At 42.3% G+C, this 27285-nt stretch overlaps 1 protein-coding gene across 3 annotated transcripts in view; it reads left to right on the top strand.

Annotated features, from left to right (window-relative positions):
* Positions 1-27285, top strand: part of TRIM71 (tripartite motif containing 71) — a 62495-nt gene extending 35210 nt beyond the window's left edge. For all 3 annotated transcript variants that reach the window (XM_030970368.1, XM_030970381.1, XM_030970376.1), the window contains exons 3-5: positions 7724-7891; positions 17231-17365; positions 19475-27285. In XM_030970368.1, coding sequence (XP_030826228.1) covers positions 7724-7891; positions 17231-17365; positions 19475-20926 — 1755 coding nt within the window. In that variant the 3' untranslated portion in view covers positions 20927-27285. The remainder of the gene's footprint in view (positions 1-7723; positions 7892-17230; positions 17366-19474) is intronic.

Here is a 27285-nt window from a genome sequence, read left to right as displayed (position 1 = left end):
TGCCTTGGACAGATAGGCTTGAAAGTAGAACTGTGTCCTGACCCACTCTGTCAGCTACCACAGCAGGCTATTAGCTTGCATGCTTGAACTGTTGAATATTTAGATCCACCCACTGTCCCCTGTGTGCCAAGACCACCCTGCTGCTACTCATGTCATGCAGATTTGGCACAGAAGCTGCATTTAAACAGCTAATGAGTTGCATGTTGAAGCACTAGCTGGTCTCCCCTATTGAAATCCCTGAAAGAGCTGTGACTTCTCTTGGACTGAGTAATCTACTAGCTACTGATACCATTGCATCTTTCCCTAGACTGGCTGTGTTACCTGCTTCAGTGTTGAAACAGATGTTGCGACTTTTTAAAAACAAAATAGTGATTTTTTTTTTTTTAGTCCAAACAGCATATTTAAAAGAAAATTGCTGAATGTCAGCTTGCCATTATGTAATAATTAAACAATAGTCTACTATGGGATAATTATCCCTGCATCACTTCAGTCTTAACGTTAAAAATAGTATTAAGCCTTGCTTATTCCTATTTAGGAAAAATTGGACCAATGAGTTAAGTTGGAAGCAAGATGCCCTTTCCAGTCCATCAGTAACTGGAATCTCTGAGGTGGTGAGTTAGATCAGCTGACTGAGTTACCTTGCACCCAAGAGCTTTTAGAAAGTTAGCTGATGAGATGGCCAAAGTCTGTCTGTGACTGGTGTGGTGCTCCCTCCACAATCAGAGTGGATCAATGGGGGCGTAGTGCAAGAGAAATCTATGCAAAGAGAAATGCTTGGAAAGCTGCAGTGCCAGGCAAGTGCCTAGAACCAGAAGCTGCAGTCATCACATGAAGTTTCATTTATAAGATTTTAACTTAAAACACAGAGAATGCAATTTCATAGTAGGCTGGAGCCAGCAGATCCTCAAAACAGCTTTGTCAAAGGTGTGACTTCCTGTCTCCTGGCCCGCTTGGCAGTCTGTTGTCACACCATTTCAGTGATCAGAGTGAAGTGGAACTTGATTGTCACTTCTACCCCAAATCCAGTTAAATTTGCAAATGCTGTTTGTGTTGGCAAAGGCAATTAAAATGGTCTCTGCTCCACTCCCAGCTGGCTGTTAATACCTACTGGGTGTTCTAAACGTGATTAATGTGGCTGTGCGTCCTTCAAAAAACTTTGCTTTTAACCTGGATGGTTTGACTGACTCAGTGCTGTCACCACTCTAAAATATGTAGCTGTTTTTACTGGCTTCATGACATCACAGGAGGATTGAGGAAGGTAAACATTAGGAATTTTAAGAGTATAGTAGTCTGTTTGATTTACCAGCCTGTTTAACTCCACTCCAGTTAGTTACTGTTCTCTTCCAGTTAGAACTTGAGACGAGAAGATTTACACTGATTTCCAGCTGTGAGGTTGGCAAGGTACCAGATAGTTGTCATCAAATGTCTCTATGCCCTTAATTATGGGTTCTTCCCCCTTCCTTGTGCTGTCCTACTGATCTTCTGATCCCAGGCTCAGCTGATTAAAAATAGTTTATTCAAAAATGAATTTCATGCTTTTTGTAAAGATAGCCAGATCTTTTCACTGAGACAGGATCAGCAAGGGGAGGGAGATAGGAGCAAGGCAGGGGAGATTTAGGGCTTCCTCACAGAGTGGCTGTCAGTTTAACTGCGGAGTGAAGTGGCAGCCTTGAGCTGTGTGTGGTTTCACATTTGGGGTTGTATTTGTGAGCTTCCTTCCCCTTCATGTGCTGGGCCAAGAGATACCTGTGTGGCTGAGAAACAAGGAACAGAACCCACTGGAGCATCTGGGGAAGGAAGGGTATTAACAGTAGTGCTGGAAAAAAAGCGTGTGGAATTACAGCTTTATTTCCTATGAACAGACTTGCATGAGCCAAGTCATCTGTTGGCTGGGCTTTTATTATTCCAGGTGGGGTAAGGAAATCAAGGTGAATTTAACAAAAGGGCTGAATTATCCTCTTGCACTTCTAAATGGAGCAAAGTTGAATTTCTAAATTTCTAAATGGAGCAAAACCTGCCTCTGTTCATCCAAGTGGCAAAGGAAGGTAACAATAAACTGAATTCACTATTGCCACTTGGTGCATGCTGCATTCCCTGTGTAGGATAGGGCTGTAACACTTCAAAGTGCCCATGCTTTTGTGGAAATTTTGTTATTAGAATATTGACCTAAGTTCAAGGAGTAACTTATGTCTGCTGTGGAGTCCTTCTGGAGCTGGTGTGCAATTTCCTATTGCCACTGTATGCAGAGAGGAAGATTGGTGTTAAAAGCCAGTCTCTTCTACACCAGAGCATCAAGTTAAAATACAAGGTCTAGGAGCAATTAGATCATTAACTGGTATCTCTGAATGCCAAATGTTTAAGGTATACTGGGAAATTGTAGTTTGATGTGTTTGCTTGTAGTTCTGATGTGTATCATGTGACTTGTCCATGCCTTCAGTCTTTATATTTAGCACTCAAATTTCAAATTAAGGTTCCTAAAACACTTTCATCACGGTGTGAATCAAGTTAATTGTTACAAATTGCCATTGAGGTGGAAACTAAGGACCGGTTTCCTACAGAGTAAAAATGTTACTTATTTTTGCTTAAACCTGCAACAATTGTCTGTATCAAACTCTACACCACTCAAGAGGACTAGTTCATTTAAATACTGTTTAAAAAAAAAGATAAAAAATTGCTGTATTTAGGGAAGCAGCTTTTTCTTCAGGGAGGGAAGGAAGCAAAAAAAAAAAAGGCAAAAAAGGAGAAAAAACCAGCCCCACAGTGCTGGGGAAGTAGGACCATTCCTTAGAAAATTCCTTTATACTAAACTCGGTCATCTAAGCCTTATACACTGCCTAACAAAGCCACTGGTGTTTGAGGCACTGTCAAGGGAACTTGATAATAAAAACACCTTTAGTAATGGAAAACTTAAAACTGACTATAGTGAGATTATTTTTAAATCATAAAACCAACCTAAGTTAATTTATAAGTACCATACTGACACTTTTCCAGAAGTGGAAACCAGGAGGCTACTGGTTTGTCTGTAGACTTCTTTTATTGTTGGTTAAGATTACAGGGTACCTTTTAGAGCAGACTTGCATTTTAAAAATAATGTGGCCTTATGTGTTGCTGCTTTGTACAAATCTTTAACACTGTAGGCTTAAATAAAATCCTTGCAAGATACTGAAATGTCATGACAGAAAACAAATTTTTAATGTGATTAGATTCCCCATGCTCTATTGTCCATTTGCATGCACATGTGCTCTGAAAATGAGAGAAGTGAAGTGTTTGCAAGCTGGGAGGAGAAGGGCACTGAGAGTATTGCTGAAAGAACATTTATTTAAACACAGTGTAAGGATAAGCCTCCTCAGATGCTGTTCCTGCTGAATTCTCTTCTGTCATGGTGCCTACTACATTCCATTGCTTTTGTCTGGGCTTGGTATTTGGGAAATTTTTGGTGAGGGCTGGAAGGTGGGGGGGGCACGCTGGAAGCTGGTCAGCAGTAAGGAGAGAAGGGCTGGTGTGGGAATTGTGGAGTGGGGTCAGGGTTTAACTTTAGTGGCCATTCATCAGATGATGATTGATTGCTGTGCAGTCCCGGGGGACGTTTAACAACATCTCCGCCCATCCCCCTGCCCCCTTTGAAAGCAGATGGACCAAAAAATGGGGAGAGCGACACCCAGGAATTCCTGCTGTTGTAAAATGTTTTTACGGTGCACTGTACAGCCTTTCCTGAAGCAATCACATTTATGGCCTTGCTGTTGTATTTCTTGGGCTGCTGTGGCTGTAAAAGATGAATAGCCCTGTAACATGGTTCACTGATTCTGTTTAAATTGAAGTAGGCTCCCTTTATTGTTTTGTGTCTAAAATTGTATGCCACCAATTCAGGAAATATTTCCTGTTTGGGAAATAATCAACCCATAGCTGATTTATTTTAAAATAAATCACTTTTAACTATCTCTAAAACTAGTCCTCTCTTCCTTCTGATTTCTCTCTTCACTTAATTCTGGTGGAAATTCTAAAATACTAATTAATTGAGTAGAACAGTTTAAAAAAAGAAATAAAAGCTCCTAAACTTGCTTATTAATCTTTTTTCCCCTACTGGATAGGGTGTTGTAGGGCACTAGTTTTTATCTTTAAAATGGTATTTTGACTTAATTACTTAATAATTACTACAGAAAGAAACAATTCATTAAATGCAATTTACACAGATTATAAACTTCTTTGAAAGGAGAAATGTCTCTGCTTTCATACTTCTTTCCTTGCTGCCCATCAGAGCATTCATGTGGTTTGGAAAAACCCGCAATGTTTGAAGGTGTTTGCTTATAAACCAGTTTTTCCTATGTTTGGGTAAATAGTGAAATCAACAGGACAATAGTTAATTTACAGTTTGATGGATCTTTTGGCTGTATAATCTCTGCCTCTTCAGATAAGGAGGGGGAAAAATTTTTAGGACTTTGCTTTAGGTACTGTTTTGGTTTTTTTGGTTGGTTTTTTTTTTGTGGGGTTTTTTTTGTTTGTTTGTTTGTTTTTGAGGTGGTGTGTAATTTGTTTTTAACCTGAGTGTAAGCCGATGTCCACTAAGGAAGACTTAGTCTGACTCTTCCCTCCTGCTTCTTCTGCCCATCCACCCTTCAAGACCAGTCTTGTTATTTGTCCTGTGAGGAGCAGGAGCTGTTTGTCCCGGAGGAGCATTGCAGTGCTGCAGTAGCAGAGAACTGAAATGTGGGGAGGCCGTCTCACATTGCTGGAACTGGAACTGCTTTGGGTGCAGTGTGTGTGCATCGGTTCTGAACTGAGAACACAGCTGTGCATTGTCCTACACCTATCCTCAGCATGATTATCTTTTTTTTTTCTTTTTTTCCAGGGAGTTGCTTGTTTGGGGGATGGGGGGAAAGGGGAGCTCTGGCTCCCCTCACCCCCCTCTATTTAGAACCAGGCATAGAAACTTAATCTAGCAGTACGTGACCTTTGTGGCCATGACCTAGGGACTGGGATGTGAGCAGGCTTGAGCTTAACAATAAACTCCTGGCTGTGGCTGCAAGCACAGGCAAGTTGGATGCTGTGCCCAAGCCCCAGCAGCCCAGCTGGCACAACCCCCCCTCACTGTTGTGCCCTGCACAGCCAGAGATTTCCCAGGTTTATTCTCTGGGAGCATGCCCCCTTTGCTGGGTACAGCCTGCTGGGTGCCCCTGACAAGTGTGTGTGACAGTGGTTGCGGGAGGAGACCTGCCCTTCCTTGTAGCCCTGCCTAGTTTGGGGCTTCTCTTGTAGTCTTTGAGTCTTTGTGCCCAGAAAGGAATTTATGGGGAGTTACTAGTTCACCTTGAAGCTGACTGCTTCAGTGCTCTTCTGGTGGCTAGCTGGCTAGCCCCCCTCCCCACAGAGAGCACTAGGGATTGCACATTTGTGATTTTCCCCTCTGTGTACGTAAGGTAAAGTGTAGTGATGGAGATCAGACCAGCATATCTACTTCTTTTTGCCCCAGCTTGCTAACTCTTTTGCTCTCTGTTTTTAATCTATGTTATTTTTTCCTTTTTTGTTTTATTTGTTTGTTTGACTAAGAAATAAATAAGGCCTTAGCAATGGCTCTATATTACTTACCCAAGACCTTCCCCTGCCATGTCCTGTGTAATCTGCCCATTTCCTAAATGAGAATATGGCTCTTGTCACTCTTCATTCAAAATTCAGGGCTGATGTTTCCCACCACATTTTGGTGGGTGGCAAGAGGCAGCTAAACAGTTTAAGCTTGTTTTTTTTCTTTGGCTTGAACAGCTGGGTGACTCTTATCCAGTGGATGCTGTTACCTTGCAGCAGGACAGGACTGAGCTTTTGCTCCTGGTATTGACTATTGTGTAGGACTAGTAATGGATTTAACTTGCTTCTGGTCTTCTGTTCATATGGTCACCATTTTCTTTTCAGCTGCTCTGCTTGACTGAGGCCCCAAATCCCTGCTGTATGTTTTTAAAGTATATCAGATTCATATGACTTAACTTGATACCTTGTCTTGGTTTTCATTCTCCCTCAACTTCTCAGTTGTTTAAGTGGAGTTACTCAGGAGCATGTAATAAACATTCCCTGTAATTTCAACAGAAAAATTACAGAACTTCATGTGCAAGTGGACATGGTATACGTATTTAGACAACCACAGTGTAAGGACAAGGATCCCTGTAGTTGAGGAAGATGATGTGTTTGAACAATGCATTTCAGACCTAAGGCATTTTTTTACTTGCAAAAATGGGAATCTGAGACACTGCTTGAGGATTTAGTGTTTGAACAGAAGCAAACATAAGTCTGTTCCAGTTTTCCTACAGCAAAACCTAATTTCAGAAAAAAAGAGGGCAGGTTTTAGTAAAATCTGACATGTGCACACGAACACACACATACCCCTTTGAGAAATTAATCCATATACCACTTCAGCTGTTGCGCTTGTAGGAGCTTAAAATGTCACTTTATGCAGCCCAGGCAATCCAAGGGGGGAATCACCTGTCCTGTCCTTCCCTTGCTTTTGAGGGAGAAGGGAAAGGGGGATATAATGCACCCCATGTCATGAGCTGTTAGCTGGAGTCAGGAGTGGCTGGATGACAGCTGGGAGAAGACAGGCATATCAAACACGTGTCCAATCTTTGTTCTGCTCTTGCTCCTTTCTGTGAAGTAGGCTTCAAATATCTGGTGATGGAAAAGTTGTTCATAGTATGAAACCTTGTGCCATTGTACTGTTCCATGGTAATACAGACTTTCTGTTATTACACTCTAGAAAAATAGTGTGTATAGTTAAGAGCAAAACTTGAGTACAGAATTTTCTTGTGTTGGAGTGTTGTGCTCCTTCATTTGCATCTTTGGAAAGAAAAACTTAAGAGAGCTGGTTTCTGTTTCCCTCTAAGAAGGCAGGCTTCCGTGGAATTTGCTATTTCTGTGTGCTACTTCCCTCTACTGGATGGAATGGGAGCAGCTACGGCTGATGAATGGATCCCGCTTTCTAGGCTAGCATCTTGGTCTAAGTTGTGATTTGAATATAGGGTTTGGGAGTGCTTTGTGAACAGAACGGGGATTTAGTGGTTACCCACAGGTCACTGCAGCATTCAAACGCTCTGATGGGCGTGATAAAGTTCCAGTCTTGTTTTCCAACTCAAGCATCTTGAAGCATCACTAGCATAGAAAACACTGTCATAGCAAAGGATTTTTGCTTTGTCGATGGAAGTGGCAGGGGGGAGTTTTGCCCAATATTGTTGCTGTCCTGAACATAAGGGATTTGCATATTTTGAAAAGAGAGGATGGTTCTTGGCATGCATGGTTGGTTTTCCCCTTGTGAGCAGTGGGTGTGCTGCTGTTGCAGCTCTCCAGTGTACTGATTATTGAATGGTCTCTTAAGAGAATTTGGTGTTTGTATTTTCAGGAAAAGTCTTCACCTGAAACTTGCCATAGATGCCATCTCCAGTCTGTAAGTGTTGGCAGATGGCTTCCCCTCTTAAGAGGAGCTGATGTGGACACTCTTCCTAGTATTGTATTGCAAAGAAAACAATGACACTTCCATCTAACTGTTAGGGCATGGTTTGGAGTTTACTGGGAAGGATAGCTCTTCCTCTGTGGAGAAACTATTGTGAAGTCTTTGCCTATTGCTACTGCCTCTAACACCTCCTTTATAATTGAGCTTTTGGATTTTTTATTTTTTTTTAACACATCCTGGCTCTGTTTTAATTTCTTCTTTATGCAGTGAGAATTTTTTTCCCCCCCCTTCTTCCAGGTACTGCATTTCTACTGTGATACCTGTTCTGTCCCCATATGTCGGGAATGTACCATGGGACGACATGTGGGTCACAGCTTTATCTACCTCCAAGACGCCCTACAAGACTCCAGGACTCTCACCATTCAGCTCCTGGCAGATGCTCAGCAAGGACGACAGGCTATTCAAGTAAGATACTCCCAACTTGAGTACTTTATTTCCCCCTCCTTCCTCTCCCCCTTCTCCCACCCAGCTTGTCTGTTACAGGGCAAGGTGTCAAGGCAAAAAGCTCTCTGCTTCTGCTGTCAGTCTTCTCACCCCTTCTGTTTTCTCAGATCTCTGACAGAAGTGGCAGTGGAGCTGAAAATAAAGTGCTGTTATATGAGTTTTGCATTCTTGCAGCATAATCCTGTCATGTAAATCACAATATATATGAAGCTCTGTACAAATGCACTGGAGTGTGAAGCATTTCAAGAAAGCTCAGATCTTATGTGGCAGTTCCAAACCTGGTTTTGTTTTCACGAATCAGACTTTCTTTGAGGATCTTCCTGCCTCTATAGCTTCTAGCACTCTGTCTACCTTTGACTCTTGTTATGTCTTCAGTCTTGCCACCAAATACAAAATACTAATCAGCTGCTGGATTATTGTGAAATTCCTTAACCTGCATGTGCAGAGGATCTAGATCTATCTCCATGTGAGGATTGCTCTGCACACACAGAGGCACGCTCTGCCTATTACTGTGCTCTTCTACCTCAGCTGTGTTTTGTAGTGCGAATACAAATACCTGGCAAGGTCTGGAAAGAAGGTAGCACAGTGCTTCAAACTAGAGAAGGAATTTTCATAGGGAATTAAACTGCAGTGAAATGTAGATAATTATTTTTGCTGAGTAATACCCAGTGGTAGGTTTGATATTGTATTAGTAGTAGTTTGGTCTATAGGGAGACTTTGGATGGGGAGACCATAGTGGGAAACTTCACTCTACACCTGTTGCCATGTAGTTTTGTTAGTGTCATGTCCTAAATTTGAGTTGGATATTACAAAACTCAACACTATATGCTTTAACTACTAAGATTTTATTTATTTTTTGAGTAAACTCTTGTAGAATGTCATGGATGGGGAGATAACTTACTTTCCAACATTGGGTGGGCTTTCCTGGCACACGCAAGGTACAAACAATAATTAAAATAGCCCAAAGCTCATTGTCTTCCCTCTGCTGCTTGTTTCTAGTAAATGAAGGAAATAAGCTTGTTCTGTGAGACAAGAGCAACTAATTAGTCTCTCATTAAGTCTTTGCACCAGTGGAATGATAATAGTTTCTGCTGCTATAGATAGTAATCAGTTGTTGACATTTTCCTTCAGCTTCTGATGTTAATTTGTTACACTGGCACAATAAACAAGTTTTTGGAGCTGGATGGCTAACTTTAAACTGCAGCTTCAGGCAGAATCCTGGAAAACATAGCATCTTCCAAGATTTGTTTTAAACTGGGTTGTAAAGCTCTTCAGCAGTATCCATACTGAAATGCTTTACACACCCCCAAAATGACAAGAAGGAAGGAATTATACTAGTTTAAAGATCATAACTGAATTTCTCCAGGCTGTCCTAGACAAGGGCTTGCCTGTTAGTAATTAAATTATTGCTTTTGACCTCCAGGGCTCTTAATCATCTAACTGGTAAGCTAAATGATCTAAGGACTGTGTTTTGGAGTAGAAACTAGCAGGAGATCATGGAGCACCACTCTGCTACTATTGCATAAATGCTTTTGTGCCTGATTTTCTTCCCACTGAGTTTACTTTGCTCATTCCTCCCTTACCTTTTTCTGCCTTTTATGCTGAGGCTCCTGCCATTGTGTTGGGCTGATTGTTGCTTGATGGTGCAGGTAAAAGTGTCATGGTACTGGCTATGCTCATGTAAATTGAACAAGCAACTCTACTGAACTTAGCTCGTGCAGCTTTGCCCAGGTCTGGCTACAGCCCATCCAGCTTAAGAGGCTGTCTTGGAAGTATTAGCTGAGCAGCTTGTGTAAAGATCTGTAAAATGAACCATGTTCTCAAGAGCTGAGTTGTTTCATTAGTTTAGTGGGGTTCTTAATCTGGACCAGTGCACAAAAGAAGAGTAGTGAGCAAACAGATCAGTGATAAAGTTAACAGGGAGGAAATCTGCATGTACCTGTGCAGGAATGGGGAAATTGTTCAGACCAAGGCAGCTACTCCCAAGCAACATCAGCAGCAACCAGAAGAGCATGTGATGCTGTTAAAAGCAGAGGTGCTCAACTCAAAGTTTTCATGGAGCAGAGCTCTCCTTATTCTTGGGACAATATGGCTGTGCAGCTATGTTTATCGTAGGGAGGAGACAGGGTGTCAGCATGAATTCAAAACAAACTCTAAAATAAGTAGTCTCTAAATTAAAAGAAATTGGTGTGAGTGGTTTTCTTAAAAGTATGGAAATAGCCAACAGAGAATTAAATGCCAGTACAAGCTGTAATATGAGGGACACAAGACTGGAGCTGTAAGAGGCTTGAAAAGTAATACGTTGTAGTAACACTTCTTAGTGGGACTGATACATACTGCTGTACCAGAAACTCTTTCTTAATAGGCTCTGAAAGTGATAGCTCCCCTGACAGGGGATGTTGAGGATGGATGAGGAGGGGTAGTTGAGAGTAAATGGGAAAAGGTGGAATTTGAAGGGCGGCGTTGCAGGAGAGAGGAAATCAAGCCATGAGTCAACTGGCTGGAGAGTATCTGGTTAAGCAAAGTTGAAGGCTTTTAGGAAGAAATGTTTATTTAAGCTCTTCCTGTGGCTTTGGAGGAAAGATTGTTTTTCAGACTTTAAAAAAAAATGCTGTGAGTTGGGATACATTTCAACCTCTTGATCCACTGAAGCCTGATGTAGCCTGTCACTCCAGAAGAGTCCAAACATCACTTTTCAAGGAAGTTGAAGTCCTCTGTAAGAAAGAGCAAGAGTCTTGCTTTTTTCCCCATCAGCGATATTTCTGCAGCAGTAGAAAGCCTTCCATGCTTCCTTGTGCTATGATGGTCCTGGCCTGCATTCCTGAGCCTGTCTCTAACTTGAGAACTTGTGCCTGTGTGATGAACTGATCCAGCTGAAAGGGTAGCTTTTCTGTGGGTTTACTTTTTGGCTGGGTCAGCCCTCTGGCTGGTTGACTGCTGTGCTGCAAGGGCTGTTGATGGTGCCAGGGAATGAAGCAGCAACATCCAACAGGGTTGATGGTAGGACTCTTTTCTTATTTCAGCAGAAAGCTATACTCCTAGCTGGGATACTTTTCCAGCCTTTTCAGAGACTCAGATTGATTCACAGGGTGATATGAAAGCCAAAGTTGACGCTGGATAAGTGGTGTGGGAGGAATCAGGACTGCTGCCTTTCTATATGTGGGGAGCGTGTCCCGCTGCCTTGTTTTACCTCACGAAAGTGCACACTTAGCTGTCTTCTTTCAGAATTTTTTCCAAGGACTAGGTCACAAACTGAACGTAAATCTGTTATGGTGAAAGATAGATGGCTTCTTCAAAATGTCACCTTCTTAAAATACATCTATACATGTGTAACTGTATATATATGTATGGATGTATGCATGTAATCTAATGCACTTGCGTAACAGTAAAGCACTGAGGGCTCGTGTTCGTTTAGGGTCAATTTCCAGGTGAACATGTCAAAATAAATTTTAATCTGTTCAGCTCAGATGCCTTAAAAAGTGGGTTTATTGGAAAACAAAATAGATTCTTTCTTAGCTGAGCCTATAATTGTTTTTGCTGGGGTGCTTGACCATGCAAGCTTCTCACTGCATGTGCAGAACATAGCAGGAGCTGCTCTCTTATCTGTCATGGAAGGCTTAGGAGCTTCCCTCCCAAATTTGTGGGGGAAGTGGTATGAAATAGATTAACACCTTTGCAGGGGGTGAGGGGGTACTGTAAGAAACTCAGCTGGCCAGAGGAGGAAGCTGATCTGTTGCCTTGAGCCTCTGCCCTTGGGTGGGAGCTTCCCTGTGGGTTGCCATATGGATGTGTGCTGCTGGGAGGTCGATACCTGAGAAGGATGGCACTGCTGTGCTGCAAGGGATCTTTTTGGGGTTGTCACATTGAGTTAGCTCAGGCAGCCCTGTGCGTGGCTTTGAAGTCAGGATTGCAGGTTTGAGAATCTGAAATGAAGCTTTGGCAACAAAATGGAGTCAATTGTGCTTTTCTAAAGCTGGGATTTATATCAAGAGGCTGAATTTCTTTGTACTTTTAGTCTCTGTTTTGTGTGGTATTTCAGTGAGTTCCTCAGTGCAGCATATGAGCAGATGGTTACTGAGGGAGATGGATTTGACATGTGTCACTGTCCCAACTACTGTTCTGCCTAAAACTGTAGGCAAAAAGTCTTTTCTTGCAGCACAAACCAAAATGATTGTTTAGTTGTATCTGGCATGACTTAACCTAGCCTCTAGCCCTCCCTCCATCAAAGTTTCTTTTAAAATTATCTTTGTGAGGAACTTCAAGTGAGGATATTGTAGTGTTTTACACACATTAGACTGAAACCTTTAAATTGGTCCAGCTGCTGTGGTTTGTGCTATAGCTGCACCAGTATTACTGCGAATCCTGGTACCTTTCACTGCAATTATGTAGGATCTTCCAGTTAATTTACCTAGGGTAAGAACATCAGGAGGTTTGTAGCCAGTTCTTGATGCTGGAGAAAGCCAGCTGCTATGTCCTGGTTGTTTTATCCTGCTTGGGCACAGTGATAAGTAACTGGAAAAGTTCAGTGAAACAAGCCCGCTGTATCTTTTTATGCCTTAAGGAACTGAAAACAAACCACTTATGGCTGGAACACCTTCCATTTGGTGGAAGAGGGCTAACTTGAGACATACCAAAAAGTTTCCTTCAGGATTTTTTGTATTTGATGTGCTTTTGAAGTCCAGAAAGGAGTTTGTCAGAGAAGAAGCATTCAGCTGTTTGTTCCCCTCTGATTAGGGGTAACTTAGTCTTAAATTCCTTAATGGTTAAACTGCAAATCCTCCATACTTGAGGTAGGAAAGTGTATATTTAATATTCTTTATTCAATACCTGTGGTCCATTCACCCCTCAAATACTGAAGAATTCCTCAGTAGAACCAAAATTTGCTTTTGAATTTGAATTTTTTCAAATTTCCAGAGGTTTGCACCTTCATTGGAAAACTTGAGATTGGGAAACTTAAGTGTTGGAATTAATGGCTGAAAAATTATAGCTCCCTCCCCTCTTTGGATGGATGGAATAAAAAAATCCTAGGGACTTCTCCAAGTATGTTCATGCAAGCCAGCATTGATGAGTTGCAGTACAGTTACCATAAGCAGCCTTTCTCATGGTGCTGCCACTGTGTTGTGTGGTGCTGCAGTTTGTCCAATTGGATAAATTCCTGGACTAAATTGGTGCGATCTAACATCATGGCTCAGAGCCTGGATCTACCTCAGAGACCTGAGGTAGCCTCTTCAAATAACTGTGTGCTGGGTGGACATACTGATTTAATTTGAGCATCAGACAGCAGAAACCACTCAGTGAGGGCATCAGCACCTCTGTTGTAGCTCTTCAGAGCACAAGCTTTGTAACAGTTTTTCTTTCTTCTGGAGCATTTAATGCTTCTATCATATTTTTTTTCATTTAACAAAGCAGCACTAGTGAAAACTTGGAGGAAGTCTAGAACATTAAATATCCCACAGGAATATTTAGGTAAAAATTAAATCATAAATTTTTTTTTGTTTTTCAGCTTGAGACTCTGGTTCCTACTGTTCAACAGAAGACAAGAAATACAAAAAATTACTGAATGTTGCCATTCTACAAAATGGCAAGTCTTGATTTGGGCACCTCTGTAGTCAGCATAGTCATCCAGAAGCATGGCCAAGTTCTATAATGCTACCCTGCTGCTTCTGGCTCTTGCAGTTGGTTCCTTCATAGGTTCATGTTGTACTATCAGTTGCTGGGGCCACTGGAGCAAGATCATCACTAGTTTTTCCCTCAGGTGGTGAAATGTAGATAAAGGGGAGCTCACAGAGGTGTCCCCCTAAAGGGAGCTTGTGAAGGACACCCAGGTTCTGATACAACTTTGCCCTTCAGCTTTTACTCCAAAGGGAAATGTGCTGGTAGCAGTAGCTAGTGATGGATGTCTGCATTGCTGTCCTTCGTGCAAACACGTTTGTCTGCCTCACTGGAAGCTCTGTGTGCAGTGTCCGTGGGTGGGGGCCCCCTGGAACATGTCACCTGCACAAGGACTGCTGCTGCTGCAGTTTTACTCTTGAGGAATTGGAAGTAACAGTTTCAACCCTAAAGTTTACAAGATACACTGCAAAGCAGTGTTGTTTTTGTTTTTACTTGTTTTTAACAAACACAAGGCACTGGTGACATCTCTAAGAGAATGGGGAGTGATGTTGGCCATCTTTAGAACCCTGAGAGGCCAGAGCTGGAGACGTACAGCTGCAAATAGATGATTTACTTTATTGGCCAACAGCAGGAAACAAAACAGTTGTTTTCCATCTCACACTCAGTAACCCTGCACAATTCTTGGATAAACACAGGCCTTGTCTTCTGTCTCCCAAGTGTGTGAACTGATTGACCATCTAATTCACTAGCACTGGAAAAATTGACATGCCATGAGGAGAGAGCATGATAAAAGCTATTCTTCTTTACAATGATTTGTTATTAAAAAGATTGTGTGGTGTCTGACCAGAACAAGAACCTCTGCTGCTTAACAGGCTTCCTAAAAAGCTGCCCTCTCCAAGACAAGTTCAGCACAGAAAATGCCTGCAGAACAGCAGGAGCGAGTTTTCATAGCAGAACTCTGACACCTTACAGTAATCAAAGTGAACAAGGGATTTCCATGTGAAGAAGACTCCCAGAAGTTGTACTTAATGCTCTTGGCTTTTGCTTCAGATATAGATAAATTTGTATTGCTGTTCCCCCCATCATACCCCTGCGTGTTTGATGCTGTCAGCCTTCCTAGGCTGTTCTAGCTTATTTGGGCAGAGTGCAGAGCCCCCTGAATTTTACCAAAACATCACCAATATCCTGGATGGTATTAGAATCTTAGCATTTTGGGCATCCCCCACTGATCCGGGCTGTTCATACTTGGGCAAGTAAAAATAAATCCAGATGATGATGTGGGTAGTTGGTAGATGACCAACTAGTGCATAACTATAGCTGAAAGATCCCAGCATCCACAGAGAATTACTATCTCTCCTGCTATGATGGAGTTCTTGAAAGGTGGACTCTGGTTTTAGTGGGGATTAATGAGGGAAGTTGTGATTGCTCTTATCCCTAAGATAAAATAAGGAATGCATCCCTATGCATATATGTAGATCATAGTTCTAAATGGGTACTGAGTACAAAAAACAAAAATAAGTAAATTGAGATTTTTATGCTTTCACAGACATCATTGTTAGAATTGGAATATGACTGGATAGTTTCCCTGACACTTCTCAAGGTGATACCTCTTTCCCCTTGCAAGAGAAGGAAGGTGTTTTGCTGTACTTGATGGGAATCCAGGTCTGTTTTGGAAGAAATGCATGCCTTTTCCCTGCTGTAGGGCAGCTTCTGTATTTAAATAGCATAGAAGAGGTGATAGAGGCACAGTATTCTTATGTGTGGCCTGTTCTAGCTAGGTCTGAGCCTACTGGCTTTTATGAAGTCTTAAACTTTTATGAAGTGTTGACTTCATGTCTACTTTGCTAAATATTGTAATAAGATTATAATTTTTTTTGTCAAATTTGCCTGCCAGAAGCTTTGTGAGGGGGCAGGTCAGCCTCCAGTGGGACTGGGATATATTGGCTGTATGAGTTTGAAGACATTCCCTGTTAAAACTGTAGTGAAGTTCATGAAGGAAGAAGAGCTGAAAGACCTGTTCCTCTTACTGAGCCCTGGGCTGCAGGCTGGCTGTCAAATACCATTCCTGTTTTCCCCTGACAGTTTGCAGGAGAATTCTTTGGAGTAAAGATAGAAATGTTGTCTTGTCTGATTTTGTCAGGGTTGTCTTCAGCTTGTCTCCAGAGAGCAATCACCTGGCCAAGTTAGTTTTCCTTTTTCTTTCAGAAAAGGACCTCCTATGTGACCTGGAAAATAAGTCTAGTTCAGACTAGTTGTCTTGAAATAGCTTACCTGGAATGAAAATGTCCAAGCAACGCTATATTTAAGTTTTTATGTTTTAGCATTCCAGTTGTTGGCATAAACTAGATGCTGCTGAATGGAGAGTTCAAAAATACTAACAACCATTTAGTGAAATATGACAGTGTTTACTGTCTGATGTTCTAGATGATGCTAGATCACACTGGGTAGTCCATTGCAACAGGTGGTTCTTAGATTGGTGCATCCTCATAAGTACAGTTAAAATGAGGGCGTCTTCCTGAAGGTTCTGAATGTATGATAAAACCTTTTTTAGCTGATCTCAATGAGCCTGCATTTCTGAGGAAAAAGAAGTGTTTCCTAATGCTCAGAGGGAGCCTTTGTCTCAGTTTGTGCCCATTGGCTCTGGTCCTGTCCCAGGGCACCACTGGAGTGAGCCTGGCTCTGCCCTCTCAGTGCCCTCCCTTCAAGTGTGTGTATATTTGTAAGAACTCCCTCTTTTTTAGGCTGAATATCTTCACAGGTCATCATCTTGTTCTAGAATTTTGTAACTAATAAGTTACTATCTTTTTAACCTCTCTGAGTGTCACAGGTTCATCTGCTGGTTCACTGTATGACAAAGGTGTTGAAAAAGTTGTTACCCATTGCTATTGAACCTGTTCCATTGGGAACTGTGATCCTTCAGATTTGCCTGGTCTTTGTTTTTATGCCTCTTTCTGTAATATTTTGTGAAACTTGAGAGTAGTTTAGGACAGATTTTTTGAGGAAACCATTTTTAATTCCTTGGGGGGGGCGGGAAGAGACATGCTCCTTCTGGGTCCATTCTGCAGAATACTACTACAGGATGTGTTTAAAATACTAACATTGCACGGTTATATTAGAAATAATTTGGTCTCTACCCAAGGTGGGCATAACGACATTAATACTTTTTACTGATAACCATTTGTTCTTTTCTTTTAAAATTGATTATCTCCACACTCTTTTAGGGGTATTTCTGTGCAGCTCAAATGCATAGATAACACAGTCTTGTTCTGTGCAGTGTCATTTTTTACTAGAACTTCACACAACAACAGTCTGAACCATTTTGAGGGGGTAGAAAAGCTGGGTTCTCTACATGGAAGAAAAAATGAGTATGAATTTCTGTGCAAGTCTCTTGTTCACCACATTAGCTGCTCGCTGCAATTGCACAGGGATTTAGTGCTGTTGTGTTGGGTGCAAGGCACAATGAAGGTGTAAACTCCAGGTAATAGATGTATTTAAACAATCCTGTCAGTTTTTAGGCTGCAGTGTATGAAATGTGTGAAGAAGGCCTAGTAAGAAACTAAGAGTTGTCACTTTATGCCTTCACCTGAAGGCGTAGCATGTAATGTAAGACGTAAGCAGCAGTCCTCTAGTGTATTTTTAATTGGTTTGGTCAAGCCCTAAGCGTGTGTGTGTCTTTTTTCTCCCCAGCTGAGTATTGAGCAGGCCCAGGCTGTGGCAGAGCAAGTCGAGATGAAAGCAAAGGTGATACAGTCTGAAGTCAAAGTAGTGACCACTAGACACAAGAAGGCCTTGGAAGAGCGGGAGTGTGAGCTGCTCTGGAAGGTACGCACCCTTACATTTGTGGTTTGCACTGCTGACAAGTGCTTTTCAAACTGAAAAATCGCTCAAACTACTACACAGTGAGATTCTGATATCCGAGGAAAGCTGCAGGTTTCCTTGACCGGAGCTGCTGGTGGGGTTTTTGCTGCTGGATGCTGGGAGCAGCACAGCCCCACACGCGGGCTGGGCACTCCCCCTGCTGGCCCCGCAGCTGCCCCCGAGAGGAGATCCCCTCCAAACAATGTCTTCAAAATATCTTTAGTGGGCTGCTCTAGAATTAGGTACATAGTATAATTGGTTTTCCAATCCACTCCTCATAAAGGACAGGAGCAAAGCTGTATGTCCTATCCTGTCCTTTCTTGTTTTTTAGAAAGGCTGGTAGAAATTCTGTGACACCAACTTTCACTGTCCCCATCCTTAAAACCCTTTCCTTTCAATCAAGGTAATTATAATTCTTGAACTAGTATAAGAAAAGAGTATCTGCACCATTCTGACCTGGTGGTCTCATTTCAGCTCAACAATGCATGTGTGGTATTTTGAGAGGAGGAAAGGAAGTAACAGGCAAGTTTCTTGTTCCAGAAAAGTAATTCAGTGGTCATGGTCCCCTGCAAGAGAAGCTTTGTTTTCTTTTGTAAGTGTCAATAGCAAGAATAAAATTGCGCTTTATATAGTTAGTGTACTTTGAATGCTCCTTGAGAGTTTGGGTTTAGATTTTCACTGTTAACCTCTTGCAGGAAGCTTGGCAGCTTTCTCTTTTAAGGTACTCCTAATACAGGAGGAGTAAGATCTGCACCTAAGCTCTTTTTATCCTAGTGTGCTGTACAAATGCACTTTGTTGGACTATCCACTGAGAGCAAGTTCTCTTTAAGCTGAAAAACATTATTTTAAGAAGGAAACATGGTGGTGGTAAATGATTTTAGCAAAACAAACTGTGTATCAAGCATGCTAATAAACAATTTTGTATACCAGGACTGAGTCTATGGATTTAGCTAAGACCTAAGATCAGTAATGTGTCTTGGGTGCATTACTGATTGGAAGAAGTATCTCCAAATTTTTTTTTACAGCTTGATAAAACCTACATCCTTCAACTTACAGAATGTTTGTACATATGTTATCTAGTCAGTGTCTAGCTGAGGAGTCTTCAGACATTGAGTCTTCCTCCAATAAAATGCATTCCAGATACTGTTCTGAGGCCAAGCAAGTATTCAGACATCAGGAAATGTACTTTTGCAACAATAAAACAAAGATGTGTTACATTAGGTTTATGCAGCAGGTGTCTTTGCCAGATGGTCCAAAGTGGTTTTTCACAAGTAAGGGTAGACATCGGCTTATATAGATGAGTTACAAAACAGGCATTTTTTCACCAACTTCAGTCCCTCAAGCAGGGACTGGCAGCAACCTTCTGTGTTATTTGAAGTGACATTCACAAAACATCCTGTTTTAAAGCACAAGCTCAGCATGACTGCTGGTATTTACAAGAAAATATTAAAATAATTGGACCCTAAAAATCCACGGAGATAGATGTCTGGTACTATCCAGTCACACAAAAACAGTTCTGGCAGGCAGGGGAATGACAGGAGCCCATGTGCATTAGCTGGTGCTGACTCCCAGCTCAGCCCAGTGGGACAACAACCCACCTTCTGAAATTGGCCTCAGTTCTGGTTAGTGAAGCCTCAGCCTCTGCTCTTCCCCAGAGGCTGCAATAACTTCTGTCCTCCCTGGGGGCTGAATGAGATATGCCTTTGGATGATCTGTCAAGTACCTTGCAACTAGAAAACAGAATAGCATTTGAGGAAGCAAATAATTACTAGTAAGCAAGTGATTTTCGCTCTCAAATGTCACTCTGATGCAGCAGATCTGCAGAGTAGGAATGTATGTTGTTGCCTGGAGGGTAGGAGAGACTAATAATCCTAAATTTGGATAAGTAATTTGTTTTCCTTGTTTCTTCTTGTCTGCACTGTGATTTTTAGAGGTTTGTTCCGCAGCTGTGTGTCAGCATACTATAGCAACTGTCCAGCTGGCTTTTATGTAGAAGGAAGACTGAAGGAAATCTGTGTTGTGGTCTGTCTTTCCTGATGTAAGTGCGCTTTTCTCTCCCCCATTTCCCACAAGGTGGAAAAGATTCGCCAAGTCAAGGCCAAGTCCCTCTACTTGCATGTTGAAAAGTTACGTCAGAACCTGAACAAGCTGGATAACACCATTAGTGCTGTTCAGCAGGTCCTGGAGGAGGGTCGCACCATGGACATTCTTCTGGCTCGGGACCGCATGCTGGCTCAGGTGCAGGAGCTGAAGAACGTCAGAGGCCTTCTCCAGCCACAGGAAGACGACAGGATCATGTTCACCCCCCCTGACCAGGCATTGTATATGGCCATCAAATCCATGGGCTTTGTCAGCAGTGGGGCTTTTGCTCCCCTGACCAAAGCCACGGGGGAAGGTCTCAAGCGTGCTCTGCAGGGCAAGGTGGCCTCGTTCACTGTGATCGGCTACGACCACGACGGGGAGCCTCGCCTCTCAGGGGGTGACATGATCTCTGCCGTGGTCATGGGCCCGGATGGAAACCTTTTCGAGGCGGACGTCAGCGATCAGCAGAACGGGACCTACCTGGTCAGCTACCGTCCCCAGCTGGAGGGAGAGCACCTGGTGTCCGTGATTGTGTGCAACCAACACATCGAGAACAGCCCCTTCAAAGTGATGGTGAAGTCCGGGCGCAGCTACATCGGCATCGGGCTGCCGGGGCTGTCCTTCGGCAGCGAGGGAGACAGCGATGGCAAGCTCTGCCGCCCCTGGGGGGTCAGCGTCGACAAGGAAGGTTTCATCATCGTCGCCGACCGCAGCAACAACCGCATCCAGGTGTTCAAGCCGTGCGGGACCTTCCATCACAAGTTTGGCACGCTGGGCTCCCGGCCGGGCCAGTTCGATCGTCCCGCCGGCGTGGCCTGCGACGTTTCGCGCAGGATCGTCGTGGCCGACAAGGACAATCATCGCATCCAGATCTTCACGTTCGAGGGGCAGTTCATTCTGAAGTTCGGGGAGAAAGGAACGAAGAACGGGCAGTTCAATTACCCGTGGGATGTGGCCGTCAATGCAGAGGGCAAGATCCTGGTCTCTGACACGAGGAACCATCGCGTTCAGCTGTTCGGGCCCGACGGCGTGTTCCTGAACAAGTACGGCTTCGAAGGGGTACTCTGGAAGCACTTTGATTCCCCCAGAGGCGTGACGTTCAATCACGAGGGCCACTTGGTAGTGACGGACTTCAACAACCATCGCCTCTTGGTCATCCACCCGGACTGCCAGTCGGCGCGCTTCCTGGGCTCCGAGGGCACCGGCAACGGGCAGTTCCTGCGCCCGCAGGGAGTGGCGGTGGATCAGGAAGGGCGCATCATTGTGGCCGACTCCAGGAACCACCGGGTGCAGATATTCGAGTCCAATGGTAGCTTTTTATGCAAGTTTGGCGCTCAGGGAAGCGGCTTTGGTCAGATGGACCGTCCTTCAGGTATAGCTGTCACCCCTGATGGCATGATTGTTGTGGTCGACTTCGGAAACAATCGAATTCTCGTCTTCTAATCTGTGTTTGAATTAGGAAGAAACTGTCTCAGGGAAATTCTTCTAAGAGAAAATGAAAAAATACAACGTTAATTCAAACCTACCTCATCTTTAATTTTTTTACAGATGAATGTACTTACCTTTTCTGCAGGGAGTGAGCCTGTAAAATTGAATTCTATCTACCTCATTGTCCTCCCTTCCTTCCCCGATTTCTTGCCCCCTCCCCATCCCCACATACTCATAGCTCAGAACGTTTTACCTCTTTCCCCCGATGGGGTTTCATGCACAAACGAGAATTGCCGTGCACATTAGGTGGTTTGTGTGGTGAGTTCTGTTAGACTAAGCCAAGAAAGGCGCTATGTAACTTTTTAAATGGAGAAAATGGTAGTAGGTGTTTGTAGAGAAATTTGTGTTCTTGACCATTCTGCAGTTCTGTGGGTGGGGACATGGGAGGGAGGGACATTTGTTGTTGTTGTTGGTTTTGGTTGTTTTTTTTTTCATTGCTGCTGCAGCAGAGAACTTTTTCCTGTTCTCCTTTTTATACCTCAGTGTGTTTGATTTACTGGTGAGCACAGCATCTTGTTCCCAGACGACTTTGAACTTTTTATGAAAGTGAGTGAGATTCACTCACCAGGAAGAGCAAGTTTGCATATTTTTTGGCATTTCTGTGTATTTTTTTACTGAAACACAGTAATTTAACAGCACAAAGTGAAGCTGATGAAAATGCACAAAAATTCTTTAAACCAAATTGTTCATTTTAGTGGCTTAGTGCGGTCATTGTAAAGTTTAGATAAAAAGCAAGGCTTCCTTTAGTGTATCCTGTCATTGAGAATTTCATATTTACCTCTTTTCACCTGAAAGCTAAATTAGTTTGAAAAAAGTTACTGTTTCTTTTTAGCAGTGCCCCTAATCTAGGTAACAGAAGAGGTTAGGAGAGGCATTGAAACAGGGAAAATCAAACCCTTTTGATTTACTTTCTTGTGAAATGGCTTAGTGTTTTTTGCCCCTTCCCATAGAGAAACCTTAAGGGAATAATGTTTTAATTTGTTAGAAGTGGTACCTTTTTCCAAAAGAAAGAAATAAGCACAGCTTTGGAGTTTCAGGGTGTGATTTGGAGAAGTCACCAGTTGTTTTGTTTTGTTTGGGGGTTTTTTGTTGAGAGAGGATTGCAATAACTCTATCACTGATAATTTTTTTTTTTTGTCTTCTGGCTTCCCCAGAGAGCTGGACTGAAAATTTTGGGAATAGCTACTGTAGCTTTTAGGATGGGTGGGGTGGGCCTGGAGCTCCCTGCTGCAGGATCTCTGGCTACAGATCCAAGTGAAGAGTTACCAGTACCAGCTAAAGGCAAACTGCATCAAGGTGAAACTTTGCTGCTTTTTTTCCCAGGGCAGTACCAAAGACTTCTGTGTAAAGTTAATGTATATGATCCTTAAAAGCTTGGAGGCAGGGGGAAGTTTGCCCTTGCGGGGATATAGAAACTGGTGTTCTGAGAAGCAGAAACTTTTGGGGAGAATAGAGATCTCTTTAGCAAAATGTGACTTTGAGTCCCTGGAAGGATTTGGTTTTATTCTTTCGTTTCCTGCATTCCAGTTTAGCTGTTCAAGCAGATATGGTCTCTACAGACCTGTAGCTTCACCCTCTGATGTTGGCAAACAAGAATTGTTTAAAGTGGGCAAGAGAGGGCTCTTCTTGCTCTCTGCAATTGAAAAACTCATGTATCAGTACTCTTGAGTTTGGAAATGCCATGGGATTTACCTTACTGTTTGCAAGAGAAGATCTTTGAAATGTAAATTTGGTCGTTGTCAAAAAGTCTGAAGAGCCTTAACCATCCTGCAAGGAAAGGATTCCTCTCTCTGCCAGCCACCATGCACAAGAGTGACCTGAGGTTGAAAGGCTCTTTACAAGTTTGTGAGAAATCACAAGGTGCACTTTCCTTCTTGCTGCTTTTCCCCTCCAAGGAGCGTTAACTTTCTGAGTTTTGTAGAAATACCAATGATGTGTGCAGACAGAGAGCTGCCACTATAGAGGAGGCTTAAACTAAAGGACCAGAAAGAGACAAGAAAGATTCATGAGATGGCAAAACTTCTTTCAAAAGAAGGGTGAAGAAAACCACCTAAATTAAATGGTATAAAACAACTGTGCTGCCTTTCAGCCAAAGCCTCAAGGAAGCAAACTCTTCAAAGCAGTGTGTTTCAGTTAGGCTTAATCTTAGGATGGCATGGTTTAAAAACAGTCTTGAAAGGATAATCTTTTATACAGATGTCTGTCAATAAATTTCTGTGGCCACACAAAACATGTATCAGAGAGAGCTAGTTTACCTTCAAGTTTTGCAAGTTCTGCCTGTGTGCACACCTCCCTTTTTGGGGGTGGCCTACAGCTGTGACAGATGTCCCTGAATTATTTGCAACTTGGGCTGTGAAAACTAACAGCCTGCAAGATCTAGATACCAAAGAACAGTGGTTTAAAAAGCTTTAATGTTTAGTCTGCAGTGTCCTTGCATTTATCCTATCATGTCTTAATGAAAATGCCCGGTCTCTAAATGCTTTGACCAGAGTGGCTGACAGTGTTGAAGTGTCCTAGAAACGCTCTTGTGCTTAAATGCTTGTGGGGTTTGCCCTTCTCTGTGGCTAGAACGGAGTTGTTTTTCCAGGCATTAAAAAAAAAGGTTAAGTGTGCAGTCAGGATTGTGTTGAACTGGAGGAACGTTTTGTCCCCCCAGCCTGCACCATGTGGAAGGTGACAGACCCTGAAGTTGCCCTTTGCTTTTTGAATGGAGCCATTGCACAACCCCCCAGCCCAGCTCAGTCAGGAAGAGGAATGGCTTAAACTCTAAGTTGCTGTCTATTTAACTCAGTGGGATTTGCTTGCAAACCGAACCTTGAGTGTTTGACCTCATGTTGTTGGGGAGCTTTTTTGTTTTAAAAACACTACTATTTAGCTACCCGAAAGAATTCCTTATCTTTGTGATAGATAGTGCTAAGCACACTTGGTCTCATTGAAAAGTGGTAGTGTAGCTTATAAAATGGAGTGTTTTATATGCAATGAAACAAAGTAGTGCTAATATACAATGCCAACATCAGATGCCCCGTAGAGGCTTATTAAAAGGTAATAAACGAGATTCCAACCTTGCTCTGATTTTCCATGCATGTTCTCAGGTCAATGCCCCAGTATCATAATGTACATGCATGCAGAGAGGAAAAGCAAGGCTTGGAAGCTGGGTTGCAAACCAAACAAGCATTCAGAGTAACCTTCTTAACTAGGGGAAATGGCCTGGAGAAGGGTAAAGTGAGTGTGTGCCTCTTGGTTGGGGAACAGCAAATGTGGGGGACAGAGCTGTCTACTCAAACTCCCAAAGGATTTTCTCTATGCCAGGTTAAACCAGTGGCTCTCTGTAAACCTTTTGCTTGACAAAATGTTATCAGCAATCAGTGTGGCCGGTTTGGGTGCTCAGCATATAAAGCAATCTTGTCCTTTCTCAGAATTATTTAAGCAGGAACTTTAGTAGCAAACTGAAGCAGATTCAGTATTTGATAATGCAGGTCCTTCACATAACTTGCTCCTTTTGATTTAGTATGTTTTAAATATAACTTATTTAAGGAGGGCCCATAAACCTGAAACTTTCAAACAAAGCAAGGAAAGGAAGATAACACCTGAAAACCAATGCATATTAGGGCCAGACATAACCAACCTGAGAGAAAGAACAAGTCACTTGGATGTGGCATTCCCTTGGAATTGAAGGAAAGTGGGCCCAGTGCATTACGTTAGTTAAACCAAAATTGATCTCTGAAGAGAGCAGGTTTATAGCCTCACCTTGCCATAACTTTGATCATAAGATTTCTTTGTTCAGTTCTAGTTTTAAAAAATATTGTGCCAAAGTTTTGTTTATTTTTTAAAGGAGTGTAAGCCAAATGGTGCCAAAAGGTAATAGGGTATTTAAAAGTAGAGATATTTAGACAAACAGTTTGGAACTGTATAAAAAAGGAACACTGGTACTTGAGTTACACAAATACTGTACCTTTGGTCTTTGAGTCCTTGGGAGTTTGAAACCCAGTTTGCTGTGGTACAAAATGCACAACTAGAGATGCCACTATCTTTTGCTTGAAGTTCTACCTTACTTTGCAGAAGTAAATCATCTACCTCAATTTAGCATCAGACAGGCTTGGGAAATAGTTGAGAATCTGCCTGGGGGAAGGATTCATCCTGCCTGTTGGAAAAGCATTTTAATTGAAACAGAGATACTAAGTGTGTGCTATGTGGTGACTGCTCGCTTTTGTTTGCTTTTGTTTTTGCTGCCTGCCTATGGAGATATTAAGCTGCCCTTGCTAGAGAATCTGTAAATAAAACCAAATGTTCAGGCAAACTGGGCTGAGACCTGAAATGCTTCTGAATTTGTTCTGGTTTCACTACAAGGTATGGAAGTGTAAACTTTTGTTCAGTATTATGACACTACTGGCTGATGTGACATCCTTCATGTTGATTTGCAGTGTTCTTATGTCCCTAAGACCTTTAGGTCTTCTCTCTACAAGAGAAAAACTTTTGTGCATACCTACCAATGTGTCCTCTTTGGGAGGACTGGTGTTATGATTGCTGTAAACACAATGTTATACCAAATGCTTGAAGGGAATAAGGTCCTGGTTTTTTATTTTATTGACTTGGTGATTGTATTTGTAGCTTGCTTGACTCAATGGGATTTTTTCCACCATGACAAAGCAATCAAGTTCCTATTCCTGGAGGGCAGCTTAGGTTCAGACATACTCAGGAGAGGCAGTTTAAAACCAGTGTCCTGGGGTTTTAGGCAAGTTAAATAGTGATGTGCAACATACCCCGTTTTACCTGTGGAGTTAAGTTGCAGAAGCATATTTTCAGACTATGTTGGAGGAAGAAGTCCTTTTTCCTCCCCAGCTCATATTAAGGGGTGGCAGAAGTGGGTACAGGAGACCCCTAATGACAATAGGCTGTGTTGGGTTTGGTAAATGTTATGGTGGGAAATGTACATTGATGTCTCTAAGTGATCTTACGGGTTAACAAGCCAGACTGGCATCTTTTTCCATCATTGTTCAACCAATAATGGTTCTAAAAATGCTTTGTGTACCTGCATGGTCTTAGACCTTCTATTAATGATTGTATCAACTTACAAACTCAGGTAGATAATTTTTTAAGCTCTTTTCATAGAGCCTTACTGACTGAATGTTAAGTGTCTGTGTACTGATGTAGTTAAGTAACTTCCTTTTGAACTACCAGACTAGTTAAAAAAAAAAGTCCTTTTATAGGTTTGTAGAGTACTTTTCAGACAATGTAGTAGTTTTTCCTTCAGAGGTAGAGATGCCTGTTTCTGAGGGGTTTTTTAGTGGTTTTTTTTTGTTTTTTGGGTTTTTTTGGGGTTTTTTTTTGGTTTTGTTTTGGTTTTTTTTCTCTAAAATGACTAAGAGGTTTTTAACTAGTTTGTAAGGTTTGCTTTAGTCACCTGAGTTGGTGGGGGTTTCTGTGACTCTTGTTTGTACTGTGCATTACCTGTCATGCCCTGCTCGCTTCGTGCACAGGTCCTTGGAGGAGTTGAGGGTGTGAAACACATGCCTGCAGTTTAACTCAAATAAAAATTGCAAGCCTTGAACAAAATGAAGCTCAGCCTCATGAAGCCAATGTCAAACATGCTTTTTTTACCCCCTTCCTCCCTCCCCTCCCTCCCTCCCTCCCCTCCCCCTTAATTGGCTGTAGACGTATGCCCCATCTTAGAAAATTTTCACTACTGATTTATAAGTAGCATTGTCTCAGTGCAGGTTTGCATTGGGATCCAGGCTGATCTTGTCATTCTTTGGATGTTGGGCATCTTGAGTTGATTTGGTTTCTTAGTTTCCTCTTCTGTTATTTCTTTTCTACTTTAGTAGCTAATCATGCTGCTCTCCTAATAATAATAAAATATCTCAGGAGGTCAGACAGTGCTCTGCTTTTAATGAGCTGCTCAGAGCTTTTCTATCTAATTAAAAATGAGTCAGACTGTGACAAAAATTGCCGTGCTCCAAAAAGGGCATCACATTTCTACTTGGACAAAAAGTGATACAATTTTTACTTGTCAGATGTTGAGTACTGCAGAGAAGAAATCATGACAGGTTATGTGCAAACTTTTACGTAGAATAAGTGAACAAAGTGTTAGAACCCTTGTATTAATGGAGGCTTCTGAATGTATCTTTGTGGTCCATAGGGAAGGCTGAAGGATGTAGCAAGGAGACGATGTATCAGCTACTGGCAGCCTTAAAACAAAGTCAGTGTCTCTCTGGACTTTAAAATGTTCCTATGCAGTTTATTTTATTTTTGTTTAATCAAATAAATGTGAGGTTTTTTTCACAGCACCTCTGTGTGTGTGTGTTTCTGTACCACCC

The sequence above is a fragment of the Camarhynchus parvulus genome, chromosome 2, assembly GCF_901933205.1.
Source record: "Camarhynchus parvulus chromosome 2, STF_HiC, whole genome shotgun sequence".
Classification (NCBI taxonomy): Eukaryota; Metazoa; Chordata; class Aves; order Passeriformes; family Thraupidae; genus Camarhynchus; species Camarhynchus parvulus.
The sequence above is the reverse complement of the archived record's forward strand: the minus strand, read 5'-3'. Positions and strand labels throughout refer to the sequence as shown.